The 27500-nt window shown below is 44.3% G+C and overlaps 1 protein-coding gene across 7 annotated transcripts in view; it reads right to left on the bottom strand.

Moving 5' to 3' along the window:
• Positions 1-27500, bottom strand: part of Galphao (G protein alpha o subunit) — a 264299-nt gene that overhangs the window by 36430 nt on the left and 200369 nt on the right. For all 7 annotated transcript variants that reach the window (XM_076187683.1, XM_076187677.1, XM_076187712.1 and 4 more), the window contains one exon: positions 5143-5303. In XM_076187683.1, the coding sequence (XP_076043798.1) occupies positions 5143-5303 (161 nt within the window). The remainder of the gene's footprint in view (positions 1-5142; positions 5304-27500) is intronic.

Below are 27500 nucleotides of genomic sequence, written 5' to 3'. Positions count from 1 at the left end.
TGTGAATGTGGTGTGAAAGGGAGTAGAGGCGGAGGTGGAATACAGATTGAGCGAAGCAAGTAAATGCCTTGGGGGATTAAAAAGTGTAATGAGAAACAGACATTTGGGAATGAATGCTAGGAGATTGTAAGGAGTGATTGTGCCGACAGCACTGTATGGGGCAGAAACATGGAACATAAGAGAGGAAGAGAGAAGTTTGAATGTGTGTGAGATGAGGTGCTATGACGGGGGTTATTAGGCTGGATAGAGAGAGAAACGAGGAGGTGAGGAGAATAGGGGTGAAGAGGGAGTTGAGAGATGGGGTTGATGAAAGAGTATTGGGATGGTTTGGACACATGGAAAGAATGAGTGAAGAAAGAATAGTAAAGAGGTGTGGAAGGCAGAGGTAGAAGGAGTGAACATGAGGGGGCGAGCAAGGATGAGATGGATGGATGGGGTAAAATGGGCATTGGGAAAGAGGGTAATGTCTGTTGTGGAAGGACGGGAGAGGACAGAAGATAGGGGTGAATGGAGAATGGTTGTGTATGGATGATGCTGTGATGCATGAGAGGGCGTGGGTGGGGGATGGGGAGTGAGGGAGTATGTGTGAGAAAATAATTTGACGCAGCTCTAAGGGATTTCTCCGGTCTTCTCTTTTTCTGCATGAAAGGAGAGAGGGGGGTGGTCGCTGATGTAATGAAGCGGCTTTGCTGTGGCTGCACTGTCTTGCGACACTGCTTCTGACCCAGGGCAGTGGGCGAGATGCAGGGATGACCTGTCATCCAGGAGGAGCCAAGATAGAGGGAGGGAGTGGGGGTGAATGGGAGTGGAGTATGTGGGGATGGAATGCTGGTGTGGATTTAAAGCCTCTTTTTGCTACCTTCCTTGTTAGGGGGTAAGAGCCTTTGGTATGTGTGTGTGTATGTGTATGTATGTATGTATGTATATATATATATATATATATATATATATATATATATATATATATATTACATTTTTGACCAGAAGTCGTGGTCATCTGCGAAGGACAAACAACAGGGTGGGAGTGAGTAAGTGAGGCTAAGCAGGTGAGTGGGTACGGGTGAGTAGGTGAGTAGGAGAAAGCCTAGGTGAAAGGGTAGGCGAGTACGTGAATGGGGGGGGGAGCTTGACAAACAACAGCTGTAAATGCAGATTAAGATTTCTCTGATAGGGGGAGTTGGGGCTGGAAGGTATCAAGAAGTCGGGAGGCCAGTGGCGGACCAAGGGCGGACGGGAATGACTGGAGAGAAGGAAACATGTTAGGAGACCATATATACATACATACATACATACATACATACATACACACACACACACACACATACACACGCGCGCGCACATATTATATATATATATATATATATATATATATATGTGTGTGTGTGTGTGTGTGTGTGTGTGTGTGTGTGTGTGTGTGTTATAATAATGTGAAGAGAAATATACGAGATTACGGAAAATATACATATGATATAGGAAAGTAAGAGCAGGATGGTGAGGAGGAGGAGGATAAGGTGGAGGAGGAGGAGGAAGCGGGGAGAAGAGACGGAAGAAGAAAAGAGGGAAAGAGGAGGAAGAAGAAGACGAGGAGTAGAGAGATAAACAAGGCATTCGTAAACAGAAGAATAGGAGAATTTGCATTTCGTCTTAAATAACCAGCGCTTCTATCCTTGGGGACAAGGCAAGTCACGGAGGTGGTGGTCTACAAGGAGAGAGAGAGAAAGAGAGAGAAAGAGAGAGATTTAAGGACGGAAGGTGGGGGCAGTACATGTTGAGAAACGATCAATATTATTCTTCATGAAATTTATGTAGTCAATACCCAATGTGAGGAGAGAGAGAGAGAGAGAGAGAGAGAGAGAGAGAGAGAGAGAGAGAGAGAGAGAGAGAGAGAGAGAGAGAGAGAGAGAGAGAGAGAGAGAGAGAAAAGTTCATAGAGTCCGTCACCGTACCGAGAGATGAAAAGAGGAAGAGGAAGGAGGAAGTAAAAGGGAGGGAGAGGAGGAGAGGGGAAAGAGGAGGAGAAAGAGGAAGATGAGGGGGAAGAGGAGAAAGAATAGGAGGAGAGGGGAAAGAGGAAGTGGAGGAGAAAGAGGAAGGAAGAGGAGGGGAAAGACGAAGGAAGAGGGTGAAGGAGGATAGAAGTGGAGGAAGGAAAGAAGGAAGAGGAGGGACAAGGGGGAGGGAGGAAAAGGAGGAAAGTAGAGAAGGAAAGAGGAGGAGGATGAGGAGGAGGAGGGGAGAAGAGGATGTAAGAAGAAGAGGGAAGAGGCAGAAGGCAGGAAGTCGAAGGACCAGGAGAGATTCCCCCTTCAGGAGAAGCCAACGCCCCAACGCCGAGGACTCGGAGCTCGAGAACCCTTCTGCCTTCTGCAGACTTCGTTAGGACCTCCCCCCGGAGGCAACGACAACGGGAGCTCCTGCCGCTTCGTGTGAGTAAACAGACGCCCTAGGTCGTCCTCATCTCGACGATGAACGAGGAGGACCTACCTGAGGGAGGAGGACCTACCTGAAGGAAGAGGACCTACCTGAAGGAAGAGGACCTACCTGAGGGAGGAAGACCTACCTGAGGGAGGAAGACCTACCTGAGGGAGGAGGACCTACCTGAGGGAGGAGGACCTACCTCCGGGAGAAGGACCTACCTGAAGGAGGAGGACCTACCTGAGGGAGGACCTACCTGAGGGAGGAGGACCTACCTGAGGGAGGAGGACCTACCTGAAGGAGGAGAACCTATCTGAGGAAGGAGGACCTACCTGAGGGAGGAGAACCTATCTGAGGGAGGAGGACCTACTTGAGGGAGGAGGACCTACCTGAAGGAAGAAGACCTACTTGAGGGAGGAAGACCTATCTGAGGGAGGAGGACCTACCTGAAGGAGGAGGGCCTACCTGAGGGAGGAGGGCCTACCCGAGGGAGGAGGACCTACCTGGGAGCAGGAGGACCTACCTAGGGGAGGAGGACCTACCAGAGGGAGGACCTACCTGAGGGAGAACCTATCTGAGGGAGGAGGATCTATCAGAAGGAGGAGGACCTACCTGAAGGAGGACGGCCTACCTGAGGAAGGAGGACCTACTTAGGAGCAGGAGGACCTACCTGGGGGGAGGAGGACCTACCTGGGGGGAGGAGGACCTACCTGGGGGGAGGACCTACCTGGGGGAGGAGGACCTACCTGGGGGAGGAGGACCTACCTGGGGGGATGAGGACCTACCTGGGGGGAGGAGGACCTACCTGGGGGGAGGAGGACCTACCTGAAGGAGGAGAACCTACCTGAGGGAGGAGAACCTACCTGAGGGAGGAGGATCTACCAGAAGGAGGACCTACCTGAAGGAGGGGGACCTACCTGAGGGAGGAGGACCTACCTGAGGGAGGAGGACCTACCTGAGGGAGGAGGACCTACCTGAGGGAGAAGGACCTACCTGAGGGAGGAGGAACACCTCGCCTAACCTCCGGCTGCGTCTACTTCGTGAGTTTCTCAATTTGGAGGAGGGGGGTCCCCGGGCGACCAAGACCCCTTTCAATCGAATAAAATCGCCTGGCGTCATATATCATGAACCCTTGTCTCGTCTGGCGTTTAACCAGAAGCAAAACAATAGTGCATCACCATACATTATATACTTTATTCTGGTGACAGCCACGCGATTTTATTCAGCTCGGGGGGGGGGCTTTTCGAAGTCATCTGCTCAAGGACGACATCCCTTGATACCCCCAACGCTCACCCTTGAAGGAAATCTCACGGTCGACCTCAAACACGAATTAATAAGCGCTAGTTCTCCTTCCGTACCGGATGGTACTTGGCTTCTTACTCTGGCTGTCTCCAGGTGATTTTATTCATAATTTTGAAGTTAATTTGTGAAAATTTCACAGAAGGTTTTTTCCCTCTCTTGGATTAAATCCGCTTCTTTGGGTGGAAACTGCCCTCACATCACGAAAGAATGCTGCATGACTCTGGGCCGTAGGGGAGGTCACAAAGTCCATATGCTGACAGCATGAAACATGCAGTCATTATTCGATGCGGGGATAAACAAGCCAAGTGCGGACACCAGACCGGCGTATAAGACGAGGGACAACAAGGCTCTGGTCCGTAAGGGTGTCACTTAAAGTCATTAAATTGGTGAATGGAAAAAAAAGGCATAAGATGGGGGACATGTATCTGGTCCGTAGGGGTGCCAATAAGAGCACTAAATTAGCGACATTTTTTTTTCTTTTTTTTTTTTCTTTCTTTACACAAAGGATTGCAAAGGAGACTTTTTGGTCCATAATTAGGTCGGATGCGAAATGATAAATAATAAATAATCAAATAAATAAATTATAATAATATAATTACTAATAAGTAAATAAATAAATAGGTAAAGTTAAATAAAAAACAAACAGGTAAATCGTAAATGATAATAATAAATTGACAGAGAAATAATAATAAACTATAAGGAAACAATAATACATGATCGGTGTACAAGACACGGGAGGAACAAGGCTGGGCCGTAGGGATGCCACCTGCCACTAAAGTCACTAAGAGAGAGAGAGAGTGAAGTGTGTCGTTATACCAGACCGGCGCAAAGACAAAATATAAGCCTCTGGTCCGTAGGGGTACCACTAAAAAAGTCACGGAATTAGTGACTACATCAATAAAACACAACAAATACTCGATACGGACGCAAGAGGCCTGCGTGTGTCTTCACACTTGATCAATGTATAAGACGAGGGACGTGCTCTGGTCCGCAAGGAAGCCACACAATTCTCTTGAATAATATATATATATATATATATACATATATACTAATGACCCACTTTCGGAGAAGAAATGGGCAAAAGTAAAAAAGATCCGTATATTTCACTATCTGTGATCCTCTTCTTCTGCTGAAGAGGATCACAGATAGTGATCGAAATATACGGATCTTTTTATTTTCGCCTATTCTTCTCCGGAAGCGGGTCATTAGTATAATGTCACCAATGTGCTACGACATTACTTTGTGATATATATATATATATATATATATATATATATATATATATATATATATATTAATAAATAAGTAAATAAAAACTAAAAAAACCTGTAAAATCTACGTATGAACGCCAGAAGACTTTCCGCGACTTCAGGTTTGTTCAGCGTATGAGACGAGTGAGGAACAAGTCTTACGACGACGACTTACTATTTGGCCGAGTCGTTGAGCTGGTACTCGTTGGATCGCCCGAAGCACTCCTGCACGCCGGTGTCCGACCAGAGGCGCTTCATAGCCGCCAGCAGCTCCTCGGAGAACGGCTCCGTGTCCTCCATGCGCGAGATTACGTCGAACACCATTTTGGCATCAGGCTGGGAACGAAAGAAAACAAATCAGTAAAAAACATAAAACTGGTATTGGCAATTATAATAATAATAAAGAAGAAGAAGGAGATGAGGATGACAATAATAGTAACAACAATAATAATAATAATAATATTCTGTTATTAGGACGCCAACCTTATATTCCAGCCATCCCTAGGCCGCTTTCAGACTCCCAGACCACTGGTATACATGAACAATGTGGCGGAGATCAGGGATGACCCTTCATCCAGGAGGAGCTAAGATGAGAGAGGGGCCATGAATAGGTTTTGGATAGGTGTGGGGTGGGAACGATGTGGGTTTTGATTCGGCTACCCTTATTATAAGGGGGAGAAAGGTTCTTCGGTGTGTATGTATATATCAACGGATACTTTCGCACGAGTTGGTCACGACAAAACGCCGTTCACGACGTCGCCACGACGTAAAATCTTAAGAAAGAGAGAGGGAGAGGGAGACAGGGAAGGGGGAAGAGAGAGAGAGAGAGAGAGAGAGAGAGAGAGAGAGAGAGAGAGAGAGAGAGAGAGAGAGAGAGAGAGAGAAGGAGGAAGGAGAGTGTGTGTGTGTGTGTGTGTGTGTGTGTGTGTGTGTGTGTGTGTGTGTGTGTGTGTGTGTGAGAGAGAGAGAGAGAGAGAGAGAGAGAGAGAGAGAGAGAGAGAGAGAGAGTCTTTATTGACACATTCAAAAAGGTCGACTTTTTGCCCTTCAGTGTCCATCATCCCTTCCACTGCAATCTGTGGTGCGTGATTCACCACCATGGTCTTGTATTACGTGTTGGACTCGTGATCGACAGGTATTTCCTTCCCGAAAGAGAGCTCATATATATATGACTGATCCATGGATAATGCTGTGACCTTACACGCACACACACACCCCGAACTCCCCGCCCACGAGAGTTGGAGTAACGACTCGCAGCGCAGCGATACTGAAATTATTTCAGCCTTGGGCGGGATTCGAACCCGGACCGCAGTAGTGGCGGCCGGGAATTCTACCAACTGCGTCATCATGCGTGTGTGTGTGTGTGTGTGTGTGTGTGTGTGTGTGTGTGTGTGTGTGTGTGTGTGTGTGTGTGTGTTGGGTCTTCTTCCCGGATGGCGAGAGGACATCCAGGATATAGATGCAGAACTGCTAATCATGTTAATGTACAAAAGGTAATCTGGAATGAAATCTTCACGCTGGTACAAGACCGGATGGAATCCGCAAGATTATATATATATATATATATATATGGAAACTCGTCAAACCACAGACAAGAGGAGATAACCTTATGGATTGGGATGACAGGTCGTAAGGGATATGGAACTGCCGAGAGGAGATCTTATGCTCTCTCGCAGTCCCCTTCATTCTTACGTTCTTAATAGACGACATAGCCTGAGGCGGAGGTGAGGCAGCGTCGTGTCGTGGACGGCGGAAGTCGTGTCGTGGACGGCGGAAGACGTGTCGTGGACGTCCTCCTACCTCGACTGACCATATGACTTCTGTTCTCGTTCTCTCTGTCGCCGGGTGATTTTATTCATCTGTGTCTAAGGCTCGTTTCATACGTATCGACTTTTCGCCGAGCGCCGTGCACGGCACGGCGTCGTGCTCTCCAATAACTATGGGTGTCTGTAGACGCTTTCACACGTGGTCGTGGCCGTGACGTGTGAAAACATCCATAGACACCCATGGTGATTTGAGAGCACGACGTCGTGTCGTGGACGGCGCACGGCGAAAAGTCGATACGTGTGAAACGAGTCTAAGACCGGGTCTCGATTGAATACAGTTCAATTCAGACCAGAGACCCCGCCTGATCTGAATAAAATCACCTGGGGACAATGGAAGTTCCATTCCAACCTAAACACACCCCTACGTACCAGAGTCACGCAGCAATTTGTTTCCTATCTCTCCTCCTCCTCGGTCCCCAAGGATAGAAGCGTTGGTGACAAAATAGCAACATCCAGGGGGTGGGGGTTACACAGGGAGGCGCTTAACAGCTTCGACCCCGGTGTCGTCACCTTTGCCCTAAGTACTCTGGCTACACGGTCGAAACCATCCGGCACTTAAAGTAAAAAAAAAAAAAAAAAAAAAAAAAAGGCAGTGCAACACCTCCGACCCGGGGGCAATTTCCGGCTTTAGGGTCTTATAATGCCGGCGCGGAAATTGCGACGCCATCTTGCGGTACCAGGGTTCCCCACTGCCGCACAGGTCGCAGCGGGTTCCCTCCTGTCACATCTCTTTTAGGTTCGTTTCACACGTACCGACTTTTCGCCGTGCACCGTCCACGACACGACGTCGTGCTCTCAAATCACCATGGGTGTCTACGGAAGCTTGCACGCGTGGTTGTGGTCGTGAAATGAGAAAGCGTCCATGGATACCCATAGTGATTTGAGAGCACGACGTCGTGCCGTGGACGGCTCACGGCGAAAAGTCGATACCTGTGAAGGGGGCCTTATATCCTCGTGGCCGTTCTTTCTTCTGCTTCCCTCCTTCCACGACTTAAGAACACAAAATCATAAGAATGAAGGAGACTGCAGGAGACCATAAGGCCTACACTAGGAAGTTCCATGTCCATTACCACCTGTCATTCCAAACCATAAATTTTTCTAATCTTCTCGTAAATCAACCAATAGAAGCGCTGGTTATTGTACATCAAATACGGCCTTTGGTGGTGGTGGTGGTAGAATCTGGCTTGAAAACATCATACAACATCACTAACACGGCGAGAGACGTCGGATAGAGTCAGCTCCCCCCTACCACTTGACTTCAAACCCCACCAAAGGTCCTCGCCTTTATCTGGAGGTGCATCCCCGGTGGGCTGGCACTCTGTTCCTACGAGCTTCACCTGTCTTCCTTCCACAAGATCCGACAAAACCGGCGACTGATCTTTCTCCTCTTCCCAGCCAATGACACAGACAACATATCTCTCAGGAGAGGTTTGAGGTCTTGAGGACCGTTGCCGACTACTATGGGGTTGCGGGTTTCTAGTCGGTGAAACTAGAGGTAGCAATAATTATCATCACTGACCTCCCCCCGTCTCTCTCTCTCTCTCTCTTTCTCCCTCTCTCTCTCTTTCTCCCTCTCTCTTAAACACAAGATACACAACCCAGACAACACTCCCCCGTAACTCCCAGGGGACCTGACAGAGACCCCAGATCCGCCGACGGAGGGGACGGAGGGGTTGCTAAGGGGCTTGTGGAGGGGATGGAGGGAGGACGTCCCTCCCACTCCCTCCCTCAGCCACAGACCCAAGGGGGATTAGGAGCCTGGGTACATTGCTTGGCTTTTAACCCCTTGGTTGCAGTGCTGCATATATATATATATATATATATATATATATATATATATATATATATATATATATATATATATATATATTTTTTTTTTTTTTTTTTTTTTTTTTTTTTTTGAGGAAGCGGACTCTGGATTGAAGAAAGCTCAGGTCGACCGAGACCTCTCATCATTATAACACACTGGGAGAATACGCTTGGAGGCGCGTTGCTTCACTCACAAGCCATTACCAATCCCATCCCTTACACACATCTCTCGGCAGAATTGGTAGACTCTGTTCCAACCATGAGTTCTGTGGACGTCTCCGTGGGTTGTCTCCACCGAGCGTTGTCTCTTGTGGAGACAGGAACCCTGTGAGCGGGAGAAACATGAGGCAAACAAGCTGGTAACACGCCTTGAATAAAGCCCCTTTCACACTAGGCAACTAGTGACCGTCACTAGCTGCCTAGTGTGAAAGTCTCGGGCAACTGCAAGCAACCAGTGACTGTCACCGAGTTGTGGAATCCTTTCTCATCATCTCATTAGTCGAAAGAATGGCATCAATGGAGGAGGTGCTTCTGTTGGCTTTGCTGGTCAAGAAAAAGAGACGGTCGGTGACGGCAACTGCCAGTGACGGTCACTTGTTACCGGAGCGGGCAACAGCCATAGCCTGTTGCGCAACCGGGCAACCGCAGTGACGTAGTGTGAAAGGCTCAATTCAAGATAATGGTAGGCAACTAGTGACCGTCACTAGTTGCCTAGTATGAAAGGGTCCGAAGTCCCACAGCACACAGTCTCTGGTTTGACAATCTCATTCCAGCGATACCCAACGAATTCTCTGAAGGCACTTGGTACCAAAGACAATACGTCTCTTTTTCAAGCCAGCACTCAATGCCCACGTCTAATAGACGATCAATAAAACTTGGAGCACAAGTGACTTGAATATTCGGATCAAAGTCCTCCTGCATAAATATCGACAACGCAATATCTTGGTTGAGCGAGTCCAAGACATCAATACCTCCCATGACTCCGCAAGAAGTACAGCATCGTCGACAAAGACAAGGTCAGTGACCTTTGTGTTGTCAACGGAGGCTCTGCAACGTGATTGATCGATATCGCTGTCCAATACCTCGTCCACGCAGGTGGTGAAATGTGTGGGTTGCGGACACACCCTTGCCTCACTCCTGAATTAACAGGACACGCCTCCTATAGACATCAAACCAATACTCCTCACAGGAATCCCAAGGATCGGAGGATCCTAGAGCACCGAGCGATGTCCCGAGTCGAACGCCTTCTTGAAATCTAACACTGGATGCAAGAATCCCTTAATGAAACTGACGACGGCGTTCTACAAAAACGCGAAGTGTGAAGACCCAATCAGCTGTTGATTTTTTGGTCGTGAACCCAGACACCTCTCAGGCCTTTGGAACTTTTAACAGGTGTGAATGAACGCACGCCAGCAACAGATGGGCGGCCATCTTGCCTGGCACAATGAGCAACGTAACACTCCTGTAGTTGCTGCAGTCTTGACAGTCGTCTGTTCTCTTTCAGACAGGGACGACCAGACGTTTTTCCAGTCAGAAGGAATGGAGCCGGAGTGCTTAATGGCAAACAGCAACCCATAAATCATAGGGAATGATACCGGACTGCGACTGCCAAGCGGTCGACAGGACCTCGTGCAATCCATAGATCATGGGCTCCCTTCCGGGTTTTTAGGAATTCCACGCTGACGTTGCATATGCCTGTTGCCTTTCCACCCTTCAACTTACAGCCTCTCTGAACATCCCCCATAGAGCAGCGTTTCCCAACCTTTTCCGACTATGGCACTCCCTGTCGTCATGTCTAAGCAGTCCAGCACCCCTATTTTGTTGTTACAAGGATAAAAGAAAGTGAAGTGTACTGCTCGGTTTATTTTCTTGATTCCTTAGAACTGAAACAAATTGACAACATTGTTTGTAGAAGAAATAAGAACACCATAGAAAAATAAAATAGCATGGAAAAAGTCAAATATGCACAACTGGGTAATCAATGATACATATATCAATGTGATTTTTGTGTTCATCACTCCTCAGCACCCCAGGTTGGAAAACGCTGCCAAAGAGGGTGGATTCTATGCATCCGTGGATGGACAACCACCACCACCTGAACACTGGTCAGGGGAAAGCTGTCCGCCTGGTGGATCATCCATGAGCAACTTTTCAAAAATAAACTACAAAGAGACTCAACCTTTCCACCTTTGACCCAAGTTGTTCAAACCGTTTTCACTTGGGTCACAAGTCTGGAGTGGAGTTTCTTCAGGGCTGAGTAATCAGCCCCGAAGTCATCCTCATTAAAAAAAAAGGACCCTTGACATCCTGAGGCAGACTCCAATGATGTGTCCCTCCTAACTCATCCTCATGGGAGTTCTAGTCCGCCGTTTCTGAGTCCTGTATCGATTCAGGTCCTTTGGAGTCCCCAGTACCCCCCCTCGGCTGAATAAAATCGTATGTTCTCTGCCAGAACAAAAGCCAGAGAGCGAGTCGCTGTGTTAGAGGTGTTTCGATGTTTATCAATCCTTTGAAAAAGGTTCGGCCAAGAGAGCGATTATTGAACCTAAAATATATATATATATATATATATATATATATATATATATAAATATATTATTGAACCTAAAATATATATATATATATATATATATATATATATATATATACATATATAACAGTAACAACAATTACTTGGGGGCAAGGCGAGGAGAGCCGGGGAAAAGGAAGATGGGAGAAGACAGGAGGAGGGGAAGGGAGGAGGGGAGAAAAAGGAGAAAGGGGAGAAAAAGGAGAAAGGGGAAGAGGAGGGAGAAGAGTGGGGAGGGAAGAGGGGAAAGGGAAAGAGGAAAATAGTGAAAGGGAGAAGAGTAACGAGGGAAGAGGGGGAGAACGAAAAGGAGGAGAGGCGGGGAAAGGGATAGAGAGGGATAGAGAGGGAAGAGAGGAGGAAGAGACGGGGGAGGGTGGGGGGACAAGGAGGAAGCTTGGCGACAGCCCATAGAGAGAGAAAGGCCATTGTCGTTGGCATCAGCAAGCAAGAGGAGAAAGCGTCGCGAGGGGCCTGCGTGTCCAGCATACAAGGGGGGGGGGGGTAGGAAGAGGAAGAGGTGGAGGAAGAGGAGGAAGGAAGAAGGAGATAACTCCCCTTCCATACCTTGACGTACGCTCCCGAGGAAAATCTTTAAGTTAGAATAAACAGAGGATATATATATATATATATATATATATATATATATATATATATATATATATATATATATTAGTATCACTCCACACATCAACCCAGCAGACTGTAATGACTCCACTTTTTGTCTGTTTAACGCTACGAGTGTTAACTCACTCATCAATTTATTCATTTATCAAATTATTTATTCATAACTCACTCATCAATTTATTCATTTATCAAATTATTTATAAATATAATTATTCCCTAAACTTTAGATAATTTCCCTCTCTGTTCTGGGAGTAACCATGGCGATTTAACAAGACATTCCTTTTCGGGATCAACAGCCCGCCTCCCTGAGGGCGCCCCCGGGGCCCAGTTACTCAAGGTTCCCTTGGGGGAAGGCCCTGGGTCCAAGGGATGTGCCCGTCGTCACGAAGGAGGCGCAGTAGGAGGGGCCGAAGAAGGGGGGCACTGGCTTATGGTATGTCCGAATGACTTCGTGACGTCAGAGCTGACGTCATATCACGTGACCTGATGACGTCACGGCGTGTGCCAAGACACCACAATGTGTGGTATGTACTAGCATGTCATAATGTATACGGTCACAGCACAATGTGGAGTGACGTCACAGTGTGATTTATGACGTCACGATATACTGTGATATCACAGTGACGTCAAGAGGTGTACAATGTGGTACTTGTGTTTCTATTCTATTCTCTCTCTCTCTCTCTCTCTCTCTCTCGTAACTGAGTACGGAAACGTGTAATACTTTTTCTTATAAAAACAATAATGTGATTTCTCATCTACAGACAATTATAGAGGCATCGCTTCCTTTTCCTCTTCAATACTGTCTTCCTTCAACACCTCCTCCTCTTCCTCTTCCTCCTTACTTATCCAGTCTTCCTCTTCTCCCTATTAATTTATGTATTATTTTCCCTCGCTTCTTCTTCTTCTTCCTCTTTCTTGTCTTGTATTCCCCCTCTTCTTTCTCCTCCTCCTTCTTCTGTCTTCCTCTTGTCCCTAATCCTTCTGTGTCCTCCTTCCACTTCTGTCTTGTCCTCTCTTCCTCCTCCTCCTCCTTGTTGTCCTTTTTACTTGTTCTGCTTCGTCCTCTTCTTCCTCTTCCTCCTACTCCATGATTTTCTCCTGCCTCTTCTTCCTCTCCTTTATACTTCGTCCTCCTCCTCCTCCTCACTCTTCTAAGTGCCATCGTCCATTTCGTCCGCTTCAGTTTCGCCCTCTTCTTTCTCCTCGACTTGGCTCTTCTCCTTCTTCTTCTTCTTCTCTTCCTCTCCCTGCATGTCTACGTCATACTCCTTAGTATCATTCTTCCTCTTTTTCTTCTTCTTCCTCCTCATTTCTGTTTTCCCAATTCTTCTTTCCTGTATTTTTTCTTTATCTTCGTTAATCTACCTTCTCCTTTGCCTCCCTTTTCTTGTTTACATTTTTTTTTTTCGGAAACACAATGGAGCTACTTGCGAGAATAACAACAATAATAATAATAACAATGATAATAATAATAGTAATTACAATAATAATAGTAATAATAATAATAATAATAATAACAATAATAGTTCTAGTAACAACAATGATAATAATTTCGAAATTTTAACTTCCACTCGAATGCACATTCCCAAGCAGGAGCATTTCGACACCTGCCATACCGCGTGGCACTTTCCCTTGCATTTCAGTTGTGGCCAGTCGATTTTATTAAACCGTAAACAACCTATTTCCCTTCGCCGCATGTCGTCGTCGCCTTGGCTTATCAAAGGAGGCGACCCAGCGACGGGCGGAACAGGGCAATTAGAGATGACGACTTAATGAGTCATCAGAGTCGGTGCCCTTCTGTGCCCACGCTAATTGGGGGCAAAAGAAGAAGACGTGAATGCCACAGACCGTTTACACTAACAACAAGAACAAGTCGTTCAGCGCCCCGTTGGGCGACGGGGCGACGTGCACGCAACGCCCAAGGGGGTAGGGGGTGGGGGTGGGTACTTCTGTAATGTCTTGCATCATACCCTCCCCACCCATCTCCGTATCCTTCTCCCTCCCTACCTCACACTCCTCTGTCACCCCCTTCCCTATCTCCCCCACTTTCTCCCCATCCAAACCTTCCTCTCTCTCTCTCTCTCTCTCTCTCTTCCTTGTGCTCCTACAGCCCTCTCTTGATGCCATTCCCCCTTTGTGTCCCTTTTACATGGACAGGATAGTGGTAGCAGTAGTGTTAGTTCATCTTCTGCCCTGTTTTCTTAATTGTAGCTTAGTTTAGTAAATACAAACAGCCTCGTTAGGGCCAGTAGGCCTGCTGTTGTTTGTTCTTCCTTTGTGTTCCTCCCTTCCTCCCCTTTCTCTCCCCTCGTCCCACTCACTAATTCCCTTCCTCTCTTTCTCTTCCTATTCTCCCTACCCTCCCACCCCTTCCTCCCTCCAGTAGGGGCGCGGGGGGAGGGGGAGGGGGAGGCAACTCCGTCCTTAAAGATGGCGGGTTTGTGAGTGCCCGAGTTTTAAGACGATGTTATTGTCGCGGCCAAACCTCCGTCAGGCCCCGAGGGCAACCTACCGAGCTCGCCCTCCAAAAATGAAGTTTTACCGTTGACCTCGAGTGTAGTCCTTGAATGTATTTGTGCTGTTATTTTTATGTATATGCACGTGCAGTGGACTTATATGAATGTATATTCATACGTGTGTGTGTGTATGTGGATATGTGTGTGTGTATGTGTGTGTGTGTGTGTGTGTGTGTGTGTGTGTGTGTGTGTGTGTGTGTGTGTGTGTGTGTGCGTGTGTGTGTGTGCGTGCGTGCGTGGTCCTCTTCCCTTCAAATCCTTACCCCCTGACGCAGTATTTAAAGAGATTCAAAAAGTCTACGGACTCTACACGTCATATTTCACAGACCGGCGCATGTTCCCAATATGATAATGATTTATTATTATTATTATTATTATTATTATTACTACATTATTATTATTGTAATTACATTATTATCATTACATTATTATCATTACATCCTTTATGCTATTCCTTTGAACCTGTCCCTTCTGGTGTGGTATGGGGGAGAAAAGAATTGCCATTGTGTTCCCCCATGTATGTCGACTGAATAGGACAAAGTGAGAGGACTAGGGATCCCCCGCAAAAAAAAAATCGGGTTACCCTAGGTCACAGTGACACAGCACACGTTACACCCTCAGATTCCCAACGTCACGTCGCGTTCCGGACCTTACCAGATGATGACGTCATCCCACGTGACACGTCACTCGACGTCACTTTCACGTCATGGATAATGACGTCACGGTGATTACCGTCACAACCTCGAAGCCTCTTTCTAACAACCTCAATAACAACCTCCAAAATGGTGTGATTTGTCATAACCACGGTATGGAAAGGGAAGAGAGGGGAGGAGGGGGAGGGGAGGGGAAGAGGGGAGGGAAGGAGAGTGGGGGAGAGAGGAAGGGATGGGAGAGCGGTTGGGAGGAGATAGGGAAGGGGAGGAGAGAGGGTGAGAGGAGGAGAGAGGGTGAGAGGAGGAGAGAGGGTGAGAGGAGGAGAGATGGTGACGGGGAGAGAAGGGAGGAGAGAGGGGAAGGGAGAGGGGAGAGGGGAAGAGAAAGAGGGAGAGGAAGAAGAGGGGGATAGAGGAAAGGATAGAGGGTGAAGTGAGGAGAGAGAGAGAAAGAGAGAGGGGGGAGAGGGGGAGAGAGGAGGAGGGGATGTGGAAAGGTGAGAGGGGAGACGGGAGAGGGGGAGAGAGGGGAGAGAGGGGAGAGGGGGAGAGAGGGGAGAGGGGGAGAGAGGGGAGAGGGGGAGAGAGGGGAGAGGGGTGGGAGTATGTCCTGGTCAACAGAACACTCGAGCCAGATTGTGCCTGTACAGTTGGCAGCCCTGCAGCCGCCATCGTCATCATCATCATTAAATAAAATGACATTTTCGCGTTTGTGCACCGTCTAAAGAGGGCAGGTGCACACGACCGGATTGAGCTTCGCGCTCGCTCTCCCCTCGGGAGCTACACGGCAGTCCTGAGATCGATCCTTAATGGTTCGCGGATGAGGTGCATTTGTTCAGGCTCTCCAAGTATATAGGGCAAAGGTGAAAGAGACGCAGGCGGCCAGACAATCTCTTCCTTCTCGCTCTCTCTCTCCTTTCTCTCTCTCTCTCTCCCTTTCCTTTCTTTTTCTCTCTCTCTTCTGCTTCGTCTCTCTCTCTCTTCTTCCTCTCTCTCTCTCTCTCTCTCTCTCCTTCATCTCTCTAGCTCTCTCTAGCCTACACAGGCTGCCGGTTACACAAATGTGATGCAGCAAATACAGGACTTTAACCCCTACGTACCAGAGTCACACAGTTGCTCTCCTTTAATATCCCCTATACAATCTCTGTCGCACCAAAGGACAGAAGCACTGGATAATTAAGACGAAAAATATAATCAGTGTACTCGTTTGACATTTCCTTACCGGACCTTTGGGACGAGAGTTTTGTGTTTAGAATGAAAATGAATCTTTTATATATGCATGTGCGTATGTACGTGTGTATTTATTTGTATGTATGCATTTGTATGTTTGTATGTGTATGTATATATATATATAAGTGTAGATGTGTGTGCGCGCGCGTTTGTATGAATATATATATATATATATATATATATATATATATATATATATATATATATAATGTATATATGTGTATGTATGCATGTATGTATTAAACGAAGTCTTTTTCTTTATATGTTTAGAATTAGGAGTATACACCAGGAGACGCCTAACTGTATTATTTCGTCACCTTTGCCCCACGATTCTACAGCCTGAGACACGCGCACGCACACACACACACACACAGACAGAACAAAACTACATCTAATCTATTTTTCTCTCTCCTTACAGTAACATTTATCAATACTGTATTTACTTTAAACCAAGGGCGCGCCTTACACTCTTCATTCTGGCTAATTAGAGGCGATTTCATTTTACTTTATTCGTTTCTTTTTTTCAATCTAATTCATTAATTCTAAAACAAATTCTCTGGATGTCTGTAGGTGATTTTATCAAGGTGAAGATACTGGAGAATTTTTCAATACGGTTACTATAACTCCTACAGATACAAATACGTTATTATGGTTACTCTCATTCTTCACAGAGCGATTAAACGGGCAAAAAATGAATATTATCATTTTTTCCACATTATATATGATAAATCTGTGTAATGCCGTTGTTAGTAACAGGTTAGTAACGCAGAGACAACGTTACTATTACCTTTTCAAATGAATATGAAAAGTCGTTACTACTACTGCTAAACGTGGATTTGCAAAACAAACAAATAAATAAACGTGTAGATAAATAATACAAACAAATTATATACTGCCTACGCAATTACTAAGAATGTTTAAAACAACAAATCTCTAAAAAATGTGTAATATTTTTTATTTGAATCAAATTTTCGTCAACTCATCATATTTACATCTGTGCGCCCACCTCCATATTCTGATTCTATGCAACATAATTATTTCCTATCACCAACGCATAATACTGCATCATGTCATCATTTGTACATTACTCTCGTCATTATTATTACTAAGTCGCCTACATCACCATCACCAACACAAACAGCATCCCAGACTGTCGCTGGCAAACCCGGTTCCTATGGCAACGGTCAACCGACCGACATCTACGTCACACAGAAAGGTTTGATGAAATCACATACGGAATAAATGCATCTCAAAGGAAATACATTTCAACATAGCCCGCACAAAATTATATATTTCTATTAAATAAAAAATAAACTGGATAATATTCTAGTAAAAGTGTGAGGGGAATACGAGAGGGGGATGAGGAGGGGGGGGGATGAAACCGGATGCAAGGCGACCAACTCTTCCGAGTCGGTGAGGCGCGGACTCCCGGGGTACGGAGCAGTTGGCAGGCCTGGCCCACTCAGCCCGCAACGGACTCTGCGATCGCTAAGAAGCTGTTCTCATTGTACAAGCACGATTTCTCTCGATCCCAGCTTTTTCGTATCTCTCTGCAACTCACAGTTCTTGTCAGCAATGCCTCAATCATCAATCTCTACTTGGGGATTGGGAGAGAGTGGCGTGAATCAACTCTGAACTGACGACATAAAGATGAACGTCAGTAAACTTCGGTCTATCTACCATGATGGCCCCACCCACCACCTGGCGTTACTGTCAATTGCTTGTCGCTGATCGTAAATAAACCAATCATAAATATAATCCTAATAACTAATGACACGTTCACGAGAGAGAGAGAGAGAGAGATTCCCTCCCCCCACTGTTTGCTATTAACCAACATCTTCCGCCTTCTCCAGCTCCTTCGCAAAGCGGCCATTGTTCCTTCACAGTCCACTTGCTCTGCTCTACCCGTCCTGTCAGTCCCGTCTGTCTTAGTGACCTAATTCAAGCCCCCCGTCACTCCATCTTCTCGAGATTTTGTTTCTGAACTAATATATACAAACAAACAAAAGTAAATAATGAATTTGAACAAATAAAATCAGACACACGCTATATAATTAATAAAGAGAATAAAGCAAAAATCAAAACTGATCAATTCAAATAGACGAAAATAATATGATCAAATAAATAAATTAAACAGATGTTCCATAACTATGAAAGGAAAATAAAAACGAGATATTTTCTTTCAGAATTAATATATAAAAATAAACATGCAAATAAGCAATCAATAGTAATATGTAATCAAATTAAGCACGTAATGCAAAAATAACTAAATAGAAAAAGAGGAAAATAATAAAACAACAACAATGTACCGCTGTGGCATTATAAACACAATAGCAAATGCTACCGAATCCCATTTCAAAGTCAAATAAAAGTAAACTTAATTCAAGATACATCAACCGAATAAAAGGAGTTGAGATATACGACCTCACTTTTCCAAATTATTTCTCCTTTTTGAAGGAAAACTGGAAAAAATATGTCTGCTTTATACTATAAATAATTTTTTTTTTTTGCATTCCAATCACATGCCCGACGATTCTTTGATGCGCCATCTTTACTTGGTACGACTGTTTATCTATTTATCTATTCATTTTATTGTATTTTTTCATGAAAGCGAGGGGAAAAAATTTCAAGCGCAAATTGTAAGATTTAAGCTTGCAATAGATATGAAATGTCCTAAATTATAAGAAAAAAAAAAAAGAATTACTGAATTCTTGGCAACACTGTGACGACGTGCCCAGTCCACCTTCATAGGTAATCTGTCACGGCGGATTATGCAAAAATTATTCGTTATAATCTTTTTTTTTTTTCGTCAACTTGTATTCATCTTTTTCATAATAATCTGCTTATTCCCTCCACAAATGTCAATACTGTCGTAAGTAAAACATAAACAATTAAATAAAATAAAAAGATATTCGAATGCTCGTGAATCCAGTTTGAACTGGTTAAATATAAGTCCAACTCTATATATCACGCATTTCTCAATCATGGATGCCAGCTCCTTTGCACGATATTTTATTAATTTTCTCCACAAAACTTAAGAATATTATCAGAACATAAATATATAAACAAATAACATAATCCTGGATATGTATTTTGAACGTGCATCTGATGTTTACCAAAAGCGTTTATGACTTTTCTTCAGTGCTATCGTCCAAATAGATCTTTCTTAGACAACAAAACAACATATATACTTACACAACAACAAAAGTAAATATTTATCTAAACATTTATATAAATTAATAAATAATCAACAAAGAAGTAATTAATAAAAAAATTACTCTTTTCAGTTTGTAAACAAAACGATTTTTATTTTATTTTATTAACTCGACCCCTACTTAGTCGTCCGCCTCTGCCTCTCACTCTTAAATCAAACTAAATAAAACAAAGAAACAAACAAATAAAAATAAAAATAATATATTAACGAGTGAGTATATTCTCTTTCTCAGCGGTTAGTTATTTGCATAATAATACATATACAGAATCAAGAGCCATGACGACATTACATACACAACCCACACACACACACACACACACACACACACACACACACACACACACACACACACACCAAGGTCACCCTCTATCAAGACTACACAGTGCCTGATGCGGTTCCCCACATTCATAGGCATCAAAATGTCACTCCTGCCGTTCTCCTTGGATTGAGGGGGGGGGGAGTGAAACAGAGAGTGGGAGTGGGACCCTGGGAGAGGAGTTTAGGGGGACTAGGAGGATGGGAGAGGGGAGAGTGGGAGGATGGGAGAGGGGGAGAGTGAGAACAAAGGAGGGGAGAATGAGACAGTGACAGTAGGAAGGAGGGCTGGTGAGAGAGAGAGAGAGAGAGAGAGAGAGAGAGAGAGAGAGAGAGAGAGAGAGAGAGAGAGAGAGAGAGAGAGAGAGAGGCATAGATAGAGAGCAAGATAGAGAGCAAGATAGAGAGCGAGATAGATAGATAGATAGATGGAGGCAGAGAGAGAGAGAGAGGAACTCAGCTCAAGTTGACCTTGGTTTCCCAGAATCAATACAAACTCTCCTCCCGAACATACCTCCTCCTCCTCCTCCTCCTCCCTTCGTCTCTATCAGCACCATTACTCCTCCTCCTCCTCAGTACCTTCTCGTCCGTGCCCTCATCGAACCTGAGCTCCGTACAGGTCGACCTCGGGTCTAAGCTCCCCCTCGGCGGCGGCTCCTCCTCCTCCTCCTCCTCCTCCTCGAGGCGACGGCGTGTTATTGACCCTTCCCTCCGAGTCCCACTCGAGATGCTATCTGCTGTCGGTAACTTGCTCTTTTTCCAGCTTAGATTTTGAAAGAGAGAAAGAGAGAGAGAGAGAGAGAGAGAGAGAGAGAGAGAGAGAGAGAGAGAGAGAGAGAGAGAGAGAGAGAGAGGTGAGAAAGAGAGCGAGCGAGCGAGAAAAGGAGAACGAGAGTGAAAGAAATCACACCCGAATCATCCCCCCAAAAAGAAAAACGAATAAATAAATAAATAAGATAAATAACAAATAAAAAAAAAATTAATCGCTTCTGGACCCATGCCGACACCTTGTCCTCCCCGTGTCCCCTCTCTCTCTCTCTCTCTCTCTCTCTCTCTCTCTCTCTCTCTCTCTCGTTCTCTCTTTCTCCAGCGCTTCTATCCTTGGGAGAATAGTGAGACGATGACTGCTTATGTAAATTAAACAAATTAATAAAAATAAATAAATAAATTATTTCATCAATTCATAAAAGAAATACAAATGAGGCGGTTCCCCGTCGCAAATCGTCTCGTCGACTTTATTCGACCAAACTCGTCGACTTGAACAAATTCGTCGAATCGTCGAAATATAACTTTCCAATGCCTCTTACGACTTTGGGTATTACGTCTACCTGACGTCAGGTGATTTTAATCAGCTGAGGGAAACATCCACAGATAAAAGGAACATTAAATAAAATCAAAGATGGCGATGACGAATATGAAGAAGAGGAGGAGGAGGAGGAGGAGGAGGAGGAGGAGGAGGAGGAGGAGGAGGAGGAGGAGGAGGAGGAGGGAGAGGCAAAGAAAATAAGAAAAAAATTATAGATAGAAATAGAAATCTTATAAAACAAAAAAGTAACGATTCTACGGACCAGACGTGACGTCAGGTCGTCGTCGTCGTCGTCGTTTGGTTTAAAGAGATCTCGACTCTTGCCTCTCTCTCTCTCTTTCTTTATCTCTTTCTCTCTCTCTCTCACACACACACACACGTCACTGCAGACCTTCTCTTTATCTTGATAGATCTGGACACAAAGAAGACAGATGAAACTTTCTTCCTTTTCTTCCTCCTCCTCCTCTTCCTCCTCCCATATCGTCTTCATTTTGATCACCTTCCATTTTCTTTACACGAGAGTAATTCCCTTCCCTTTCCTCCTCCTCTTCTCCCTTTCCCTTTCCTATTCTTCCTCCTCCTCGTTCTCCTCCTCCTCTTCATCGTCATCCCCTTCCACATCCTCCATATTATTATTCTTCCCAATATCTATTTTCTTCCATCTTCTTCCCATTTTCTTTATTTTCCAAACAATTTCGCGGCAAAATAAGTCATGTCTCAAAGTCCCAGAAACTATCGTTCAAAAGCGCAGCTTGTTCAAGTCCAGAAACGAATCAATCTGAAACGCATGACATCAATGACCACGTAGACTAAACCTAAGTCCTGTAGAGCAGATGGTTCCTGCAGCGCAGCTGGTTCGACCACCATCTGGCTGCACTCGCAGCTGGTGTAGAGGACGGCGCCCAGCTGGTCCATGGAGAGATATAGAATTTATAAACTCCAGATATCACAGATGGCTTTGTATCATGACCTTATAAAGTGCGGAATGGCAAATGATCACTCAAACCAATTAGATATTCAAGAAGATTTAGATAAATTACAGCAATGGTCTGAAAAGTGGCTAATGAAATTTAACACAAGTAAATGCAAGGTAATGCACATAGGTAAAAATAACAGTAAGTACGATTACAAGTTATTTGGAAATTCGTTAACAAAAGTGGATATTGAAAAAGATCTCGGCGTAATTATCAGTAACGACCTCAAATCATCCAAGCAGTGTATTTCAGCCTCTGAGAAAGCAAATAAGATTCTAGGACTGATTGCGCGATCTTTTGATTTCAAAAGTCCATTACTCATTAACAAGCTATATAAATCGTTAGTTCGTCCACATTTGGAATATGCTGTTTCCGTATGGTCACCGAATCTCATTAAAGACATTGACAGATTGGAAAAAAGTACAACGGCGAGCCACAAAACTGATTCCAAATATCAAAAATAAATCATACGAAAATCGACTAAAACATATGAATCTGTTTTCCCTAAAAAAGCGTAGACTCAGAGGTGACTTGATACAGGTCTTTAAGATTCTAAAGGGAATTGAAAACATCAAAAGTGACAAAATTTTCACATTGAATGAGAATCAAACAAAAAACAATGGTCTCAAACTGTCCGGAAATAGATTCAATTTGGAAGTAGGTAGAAACAAATTTGCCAACCGTGTAGTTAATGAATGGAATAAACTTCCTGCACAGGTAGTGCAATGTAGTTCAGTTCGAAGCTTTAAGAATCATTTAGATAAACACCTAAGCAAGATGCTGTAATGATTATAATTTATCTTATATTATTTGTTTTTGTTTTTTTATCATTTGTCTGTTTGATTTTCATTTATTATTAGATATATGTCAATTTATTATTATTTACTATTTACCTGTTTGTTTATTATTTAACTATACCTATGCATTTATTTATGTATTTTATTTGTTATTTACATTATTATAGTTTTTATTTATTATTCTATTATTATTATGATTTTTTTTTCGCATCCGACCTAGATATGGACCAAAAGGTCTCCTGTCGGCATGCTCCGCCTTTGTAATCCTTTGTAAGTTGACGGATTTTCTTTTGTCGAGTTTCAACCTACATGACGTCATATGAATGACGTCACACGATGACGTCATCTCGGGCAGCAGCGCGGGTCAGGTTTGATATATGGCGCGCATACACACACTCACACACACACACACACACACACACACACACACACACGACTCGGTGGCGCAGTTGGTAGAACGATGAACTACTAGCATGGTGGTGCGCGTAGTGCTTGGTTCGAATCCTGCCCAGGGCCGAAATTAATTTCGGTACAGCTGCGCTTCGGGTCGTTACTCTGACTCTCGTGGGCGGGGAGTCGGGGGTGTGTGTGTGTGAAAGGTCATAGCATTACCCATAGATCGGACCTACGAGCTCTGAGCTCTCTTCCAGGAGGGTAATAGCTGTCGATCACGAGTCGAACACGTGATCCAAAAGACCAAGTGAATACACACACACACACACACACACACACACACGTACACACACGTACACACACACACACATACACGCACGCACACACAATTTTGGGGTACGAATACAAATGCAACGATTATCAAGAGGCTTAACGAATTTATTGCCATATTTGACCGATGGGAATACAGACGGGACCCGCCGACCACAGATCACTTTCTATAGATTGTAACTAGGTAAACATAAAAAAAATGGCGCCAGGAGAAGAGGATCCATGAGGAAGAAGAGGAGGGAGAGGAGGAGGAAGAGGAGAAGGAAGAGGAAGAGGAGGAGGAGGAGGAAGAAGAGGATGAAGAAAAAGAAAAGTGGACAGAGAAGAGGGAGAGAATGGAAAGATAAATAGATAGATAGATAGATAGATAGATAGATAGATAGAGAGAGAGAATGTTGGAAGTTAGCGCAGCAATACGGAAACGCTTGTTTACTTTTCCTAGATATATTTTCCAACATAACAAGTTTTTTCAAACACTTAGAAGTAATTAAAATATAAATTCAGACACTATACGTCCCCCTCTCTCTCTCTCTCTCTCTCTCTCTCTCTCTCTCTCTCTCTGACTCTCTCTCTACTGTCTGTCCTCTCATAAGTAGACTCATTAAGTTACCAATTTATATATTTTCTTCTATTCTTTCTACTTCCTAACTAACTTCTGCACATTCTAGATTCGCGTTCTGAATTCTGCAAATCATTTTTTTATTTTACAAACCTTCTTATCTATCTGTGTTTATTAAAAGACACGCTCGAGCTGTCTTCAGTCCACGTTCTTAACACTTCTCGTATATCTTCAGGATTCGAACTCTGAATGCGGTTTTATTCCATTTTACAACAAAATGTAATTGAGTTGGGAAGTGATGCACACAAAAATCACATTGATATTTTGTATCATTGATTACCTAGTTGTGCATAGTTGACTTTTTCCATGCTATTTTCATTTTCCTTTTTCCATGCTATTTTCATTTTTCTAGGGTGTTCTTGTTCCTTCTACAAACAGTTTTGTCAATTTGTTTCAGTTCTAAGGAATCAAGAAAATAAATCATCAAGCAGTGCACTTCACTTTCTTTTATCGTTCTAATAACAAGATTAGACTGCTAGACCGCTTGGACATGATAGCAAGGGCTGCTATGGTCGGAAATGGTTGGGAAACGTTGAATCAGAGTTAAATAATTTAATCAATAAATAAAAAGGAAAATTACAATAAAATGCAACTCAATAGAGAAAGGGAGAGAGAATTAACAGATAAAGAGTGCTAGAGAGAAGGGGTAAGAGGAGGAGGAAAAGGGAAGGAGGACAAAGAAGAGGAAAATGAGGAAAATAAGGACAAAGGTCAAAAGGAGAAAGACAAAGAAGAAGGAAACAGAGGAGGAAAAGGAGCAAAGACGAATTAAGGAAGAGAAGACATGAGGAGAAAGGAGGGTGAGGAGGAGGAGGAAGGAGAGGGGAAGGAGGAAAGGGAGAGGAGACGGAAGAGGACGGGAAGTAGGAAGAAAAGAAGAAAAAAAAAGAAGATTCAGGAGAAAGGAAGTGGAGGAAAGGGAGGAGGAGGCATGAAGAAGGAGAAGAGGGAGGATGAGGACGATGGGGAGGAGAAGAGGGAGGATGAAGACGAAGAGGAGGAGAAGAGGACCAGGAGGAAGGGGCAGGGGCTGCATGAGGTGGAGGAAGAGAGGAGGAAAAGGAGGAGGTGCATGAGGAAGAAGAGGGAAAAGAGGGAGAGGAGGAGAGGAAGGAGGGTGCATGAAGAAGAAAAGGGAGAGGAGGAGGAGGAGGAGGGGAGGAAAGAGGAGGAAAAAGAGGATGCATGAAGAAGAGGGAGAGGAGGAGGGGAGGAAGAGGATGCAAGAAAAAAAAGAAGAGGGAGAGGAGGCGGAGGAAGAGGAGGAAGAGGAGGAGGAGGAGAAGGAGGAGGAGGAGGAGGAGGAGGGGGAGCAGGAGGAGGGGAGAAGAGGAGGAAAGGGGAGGATGTACGATTTGCTGTGCTGCTGGTTTTATAACCTGCGAACACGACTCTGTGGTCAACCTCTCTCTCCATATCTCTCTCTCTCTCTCACTTCTCTCTGTATCTCTGTTTTGTTCTCCTCCTCTTTATCTTTCGCTTGCTCTCTTCTTTTCCTTCGCTTATTCTTCGTCATGAGTTATTGCAAAAGAGAGAGCGAGAGAGGGAGAGAGGGAGAAAGAGAGAGAGAGAGAGAGAGACAGAGAGAGAATGTCCTAAAATAACAGGAAGAACAAAAATAAAAACAAGAACAACAAGATAGAGGAAGAAAATATGGAAGAAGAAAAGGAAGAATAAGAAGACGAAGAAGAGGAAGAAGAGGAAAAGGAAGATGTAGATGAAAAAAAAAACAATACCAAGAGGAAGAAAAAAGTGAGAGAAGTGGAGGAAGACGATAAATAGGAAAAAGAAGAGGATGAGGAAGAAGAGGAAGAAAAAGGAAATAACACAGAAAACAAGACGAAGACGAAGAGGAAGAGGATGAGGAAGAAGATGAGGAAGAAGAGGAAGAAAAAGGAGATGGCATAGGAAAACAAGACGAAGAAGAAGAGGAAGAAAAAGGAGAAGACGACATAGAAAAACAAGACGTAGAAGAGGAGGAGGAGGAAGAAGAGGAAGAGAACGAAGAAGATAAGTCTTGACGCATGGCCGACCCAAACCCATTGTACAACTGCATAATGTACAACTGCACAATGTACAACTGCGCAATGTACTACTGTACAATGTACAACTGCGCAATGTACAACTGTACAATGTACAAATACGCAATGTACAAATGCGCAATGTACAAATGTGCAATGTACAAATGCGCAATGTACAAATGCGCAATGTACAATTGCGCAATGACAACTGCGCAATGGACAACTGCGCCATGTACAATTGCGTAATGTACAACTGCGGAATGTGTCGATAGCTACGGGGTCATGACGTCACCTGCGCAGAGTGAAGATTCACTCCAAGACCTAAACTGCGCAAGGAATGATCCTGCACAGTGATAATACTGCGAATCTGACGGCGCAACTCGCTGTCGTCCGCTTGCACAGTGAGCTCTCTACTCTCTAAAGAGGGCAACGAACTTTGGAGATATCTTTTTGTGGTCATCGACAAAAATCCTTATCTAATCGAGTTTGGGCGGACAGGGAAAATAATAATAATAATAATAATGATAATAATAATAATAATAATAATAATAATAATTAATGATAATATTAATAATGATATATAATAATAATAATAATAATAATATTAATTAATGATCAATAACAATAACAACTAATTACCATATTAATAAATAATGATAAACAATAATAATAATAATTCCAGGTCTATCCCTCCCTCACACCTCGAATCGACAGACACGTGAGTTAAATCGTCTGGCGGCAGAGACAGTAAGCGGAAAAGTACCATCCGGTAGGGAAGCGGTCAATAGAGGTGGACTCGGCCTGTGCAACCTCTGGTCCATTTCGCGTCAACCTGCGCATCTGAGCCGACGCAATTTCACTCCCCTTTGCGCATGTGCGCAATTTCACTCTCCTTTAAGCATGTGCATAATTTAATTTCCTTTCGCATGTGCGCAATTTCATTTAATTTGCAGAGACGCGCAATTTCACTTCCTTGTGCACGTGCGCAATTTCATGTCATTTGCACAGCCGCGCAATTACACTCTCCTTTATGCGCAATTTCGTTTCCTTCGCACAGGTGCGCAATTTCACTTCCTTGCGCATGTGAGCAATTTCATTTAATTTGCGCATGTGAGCAATTTCGTTTCCTTCCGCAGTCTATTGGCCTCAATGACCCAACCTGCGCAACGTCGTCTGCGCAATGCCACATCTTTGACCCAACGCGCTGCCCAGGTGTCAACTTAAAAACTGCGCAATATAGACTTAAACAAAATCGTATCTGGTCCCAATGCGCAAAAACTGCACAAGAAGACACGTGTACTGCGTAATCCAATCTCCACTGTAGGAGGTGGGAA

This window comes from Oratosquilla oratoria, chromosome 1 (assembly GCF_046742065.1).
Source record: "Oratosquilla oratoria isolate Oo_2021 chromosome 1, ASM4674206v1, whole genome shotgun sequence".
Lineage (NCBI taxonomy): Eukaryota > Metazoa > Arthropoda > Malacostraca > Stomatopoda > Squillidae > Oratosquilla > Oratosquilla oratoria.
The sequence above is the reverse complement of the archived record's forward strand: the minus strand, read 5'-3'. Positions and strand labels throughout refer to the sequence as shown.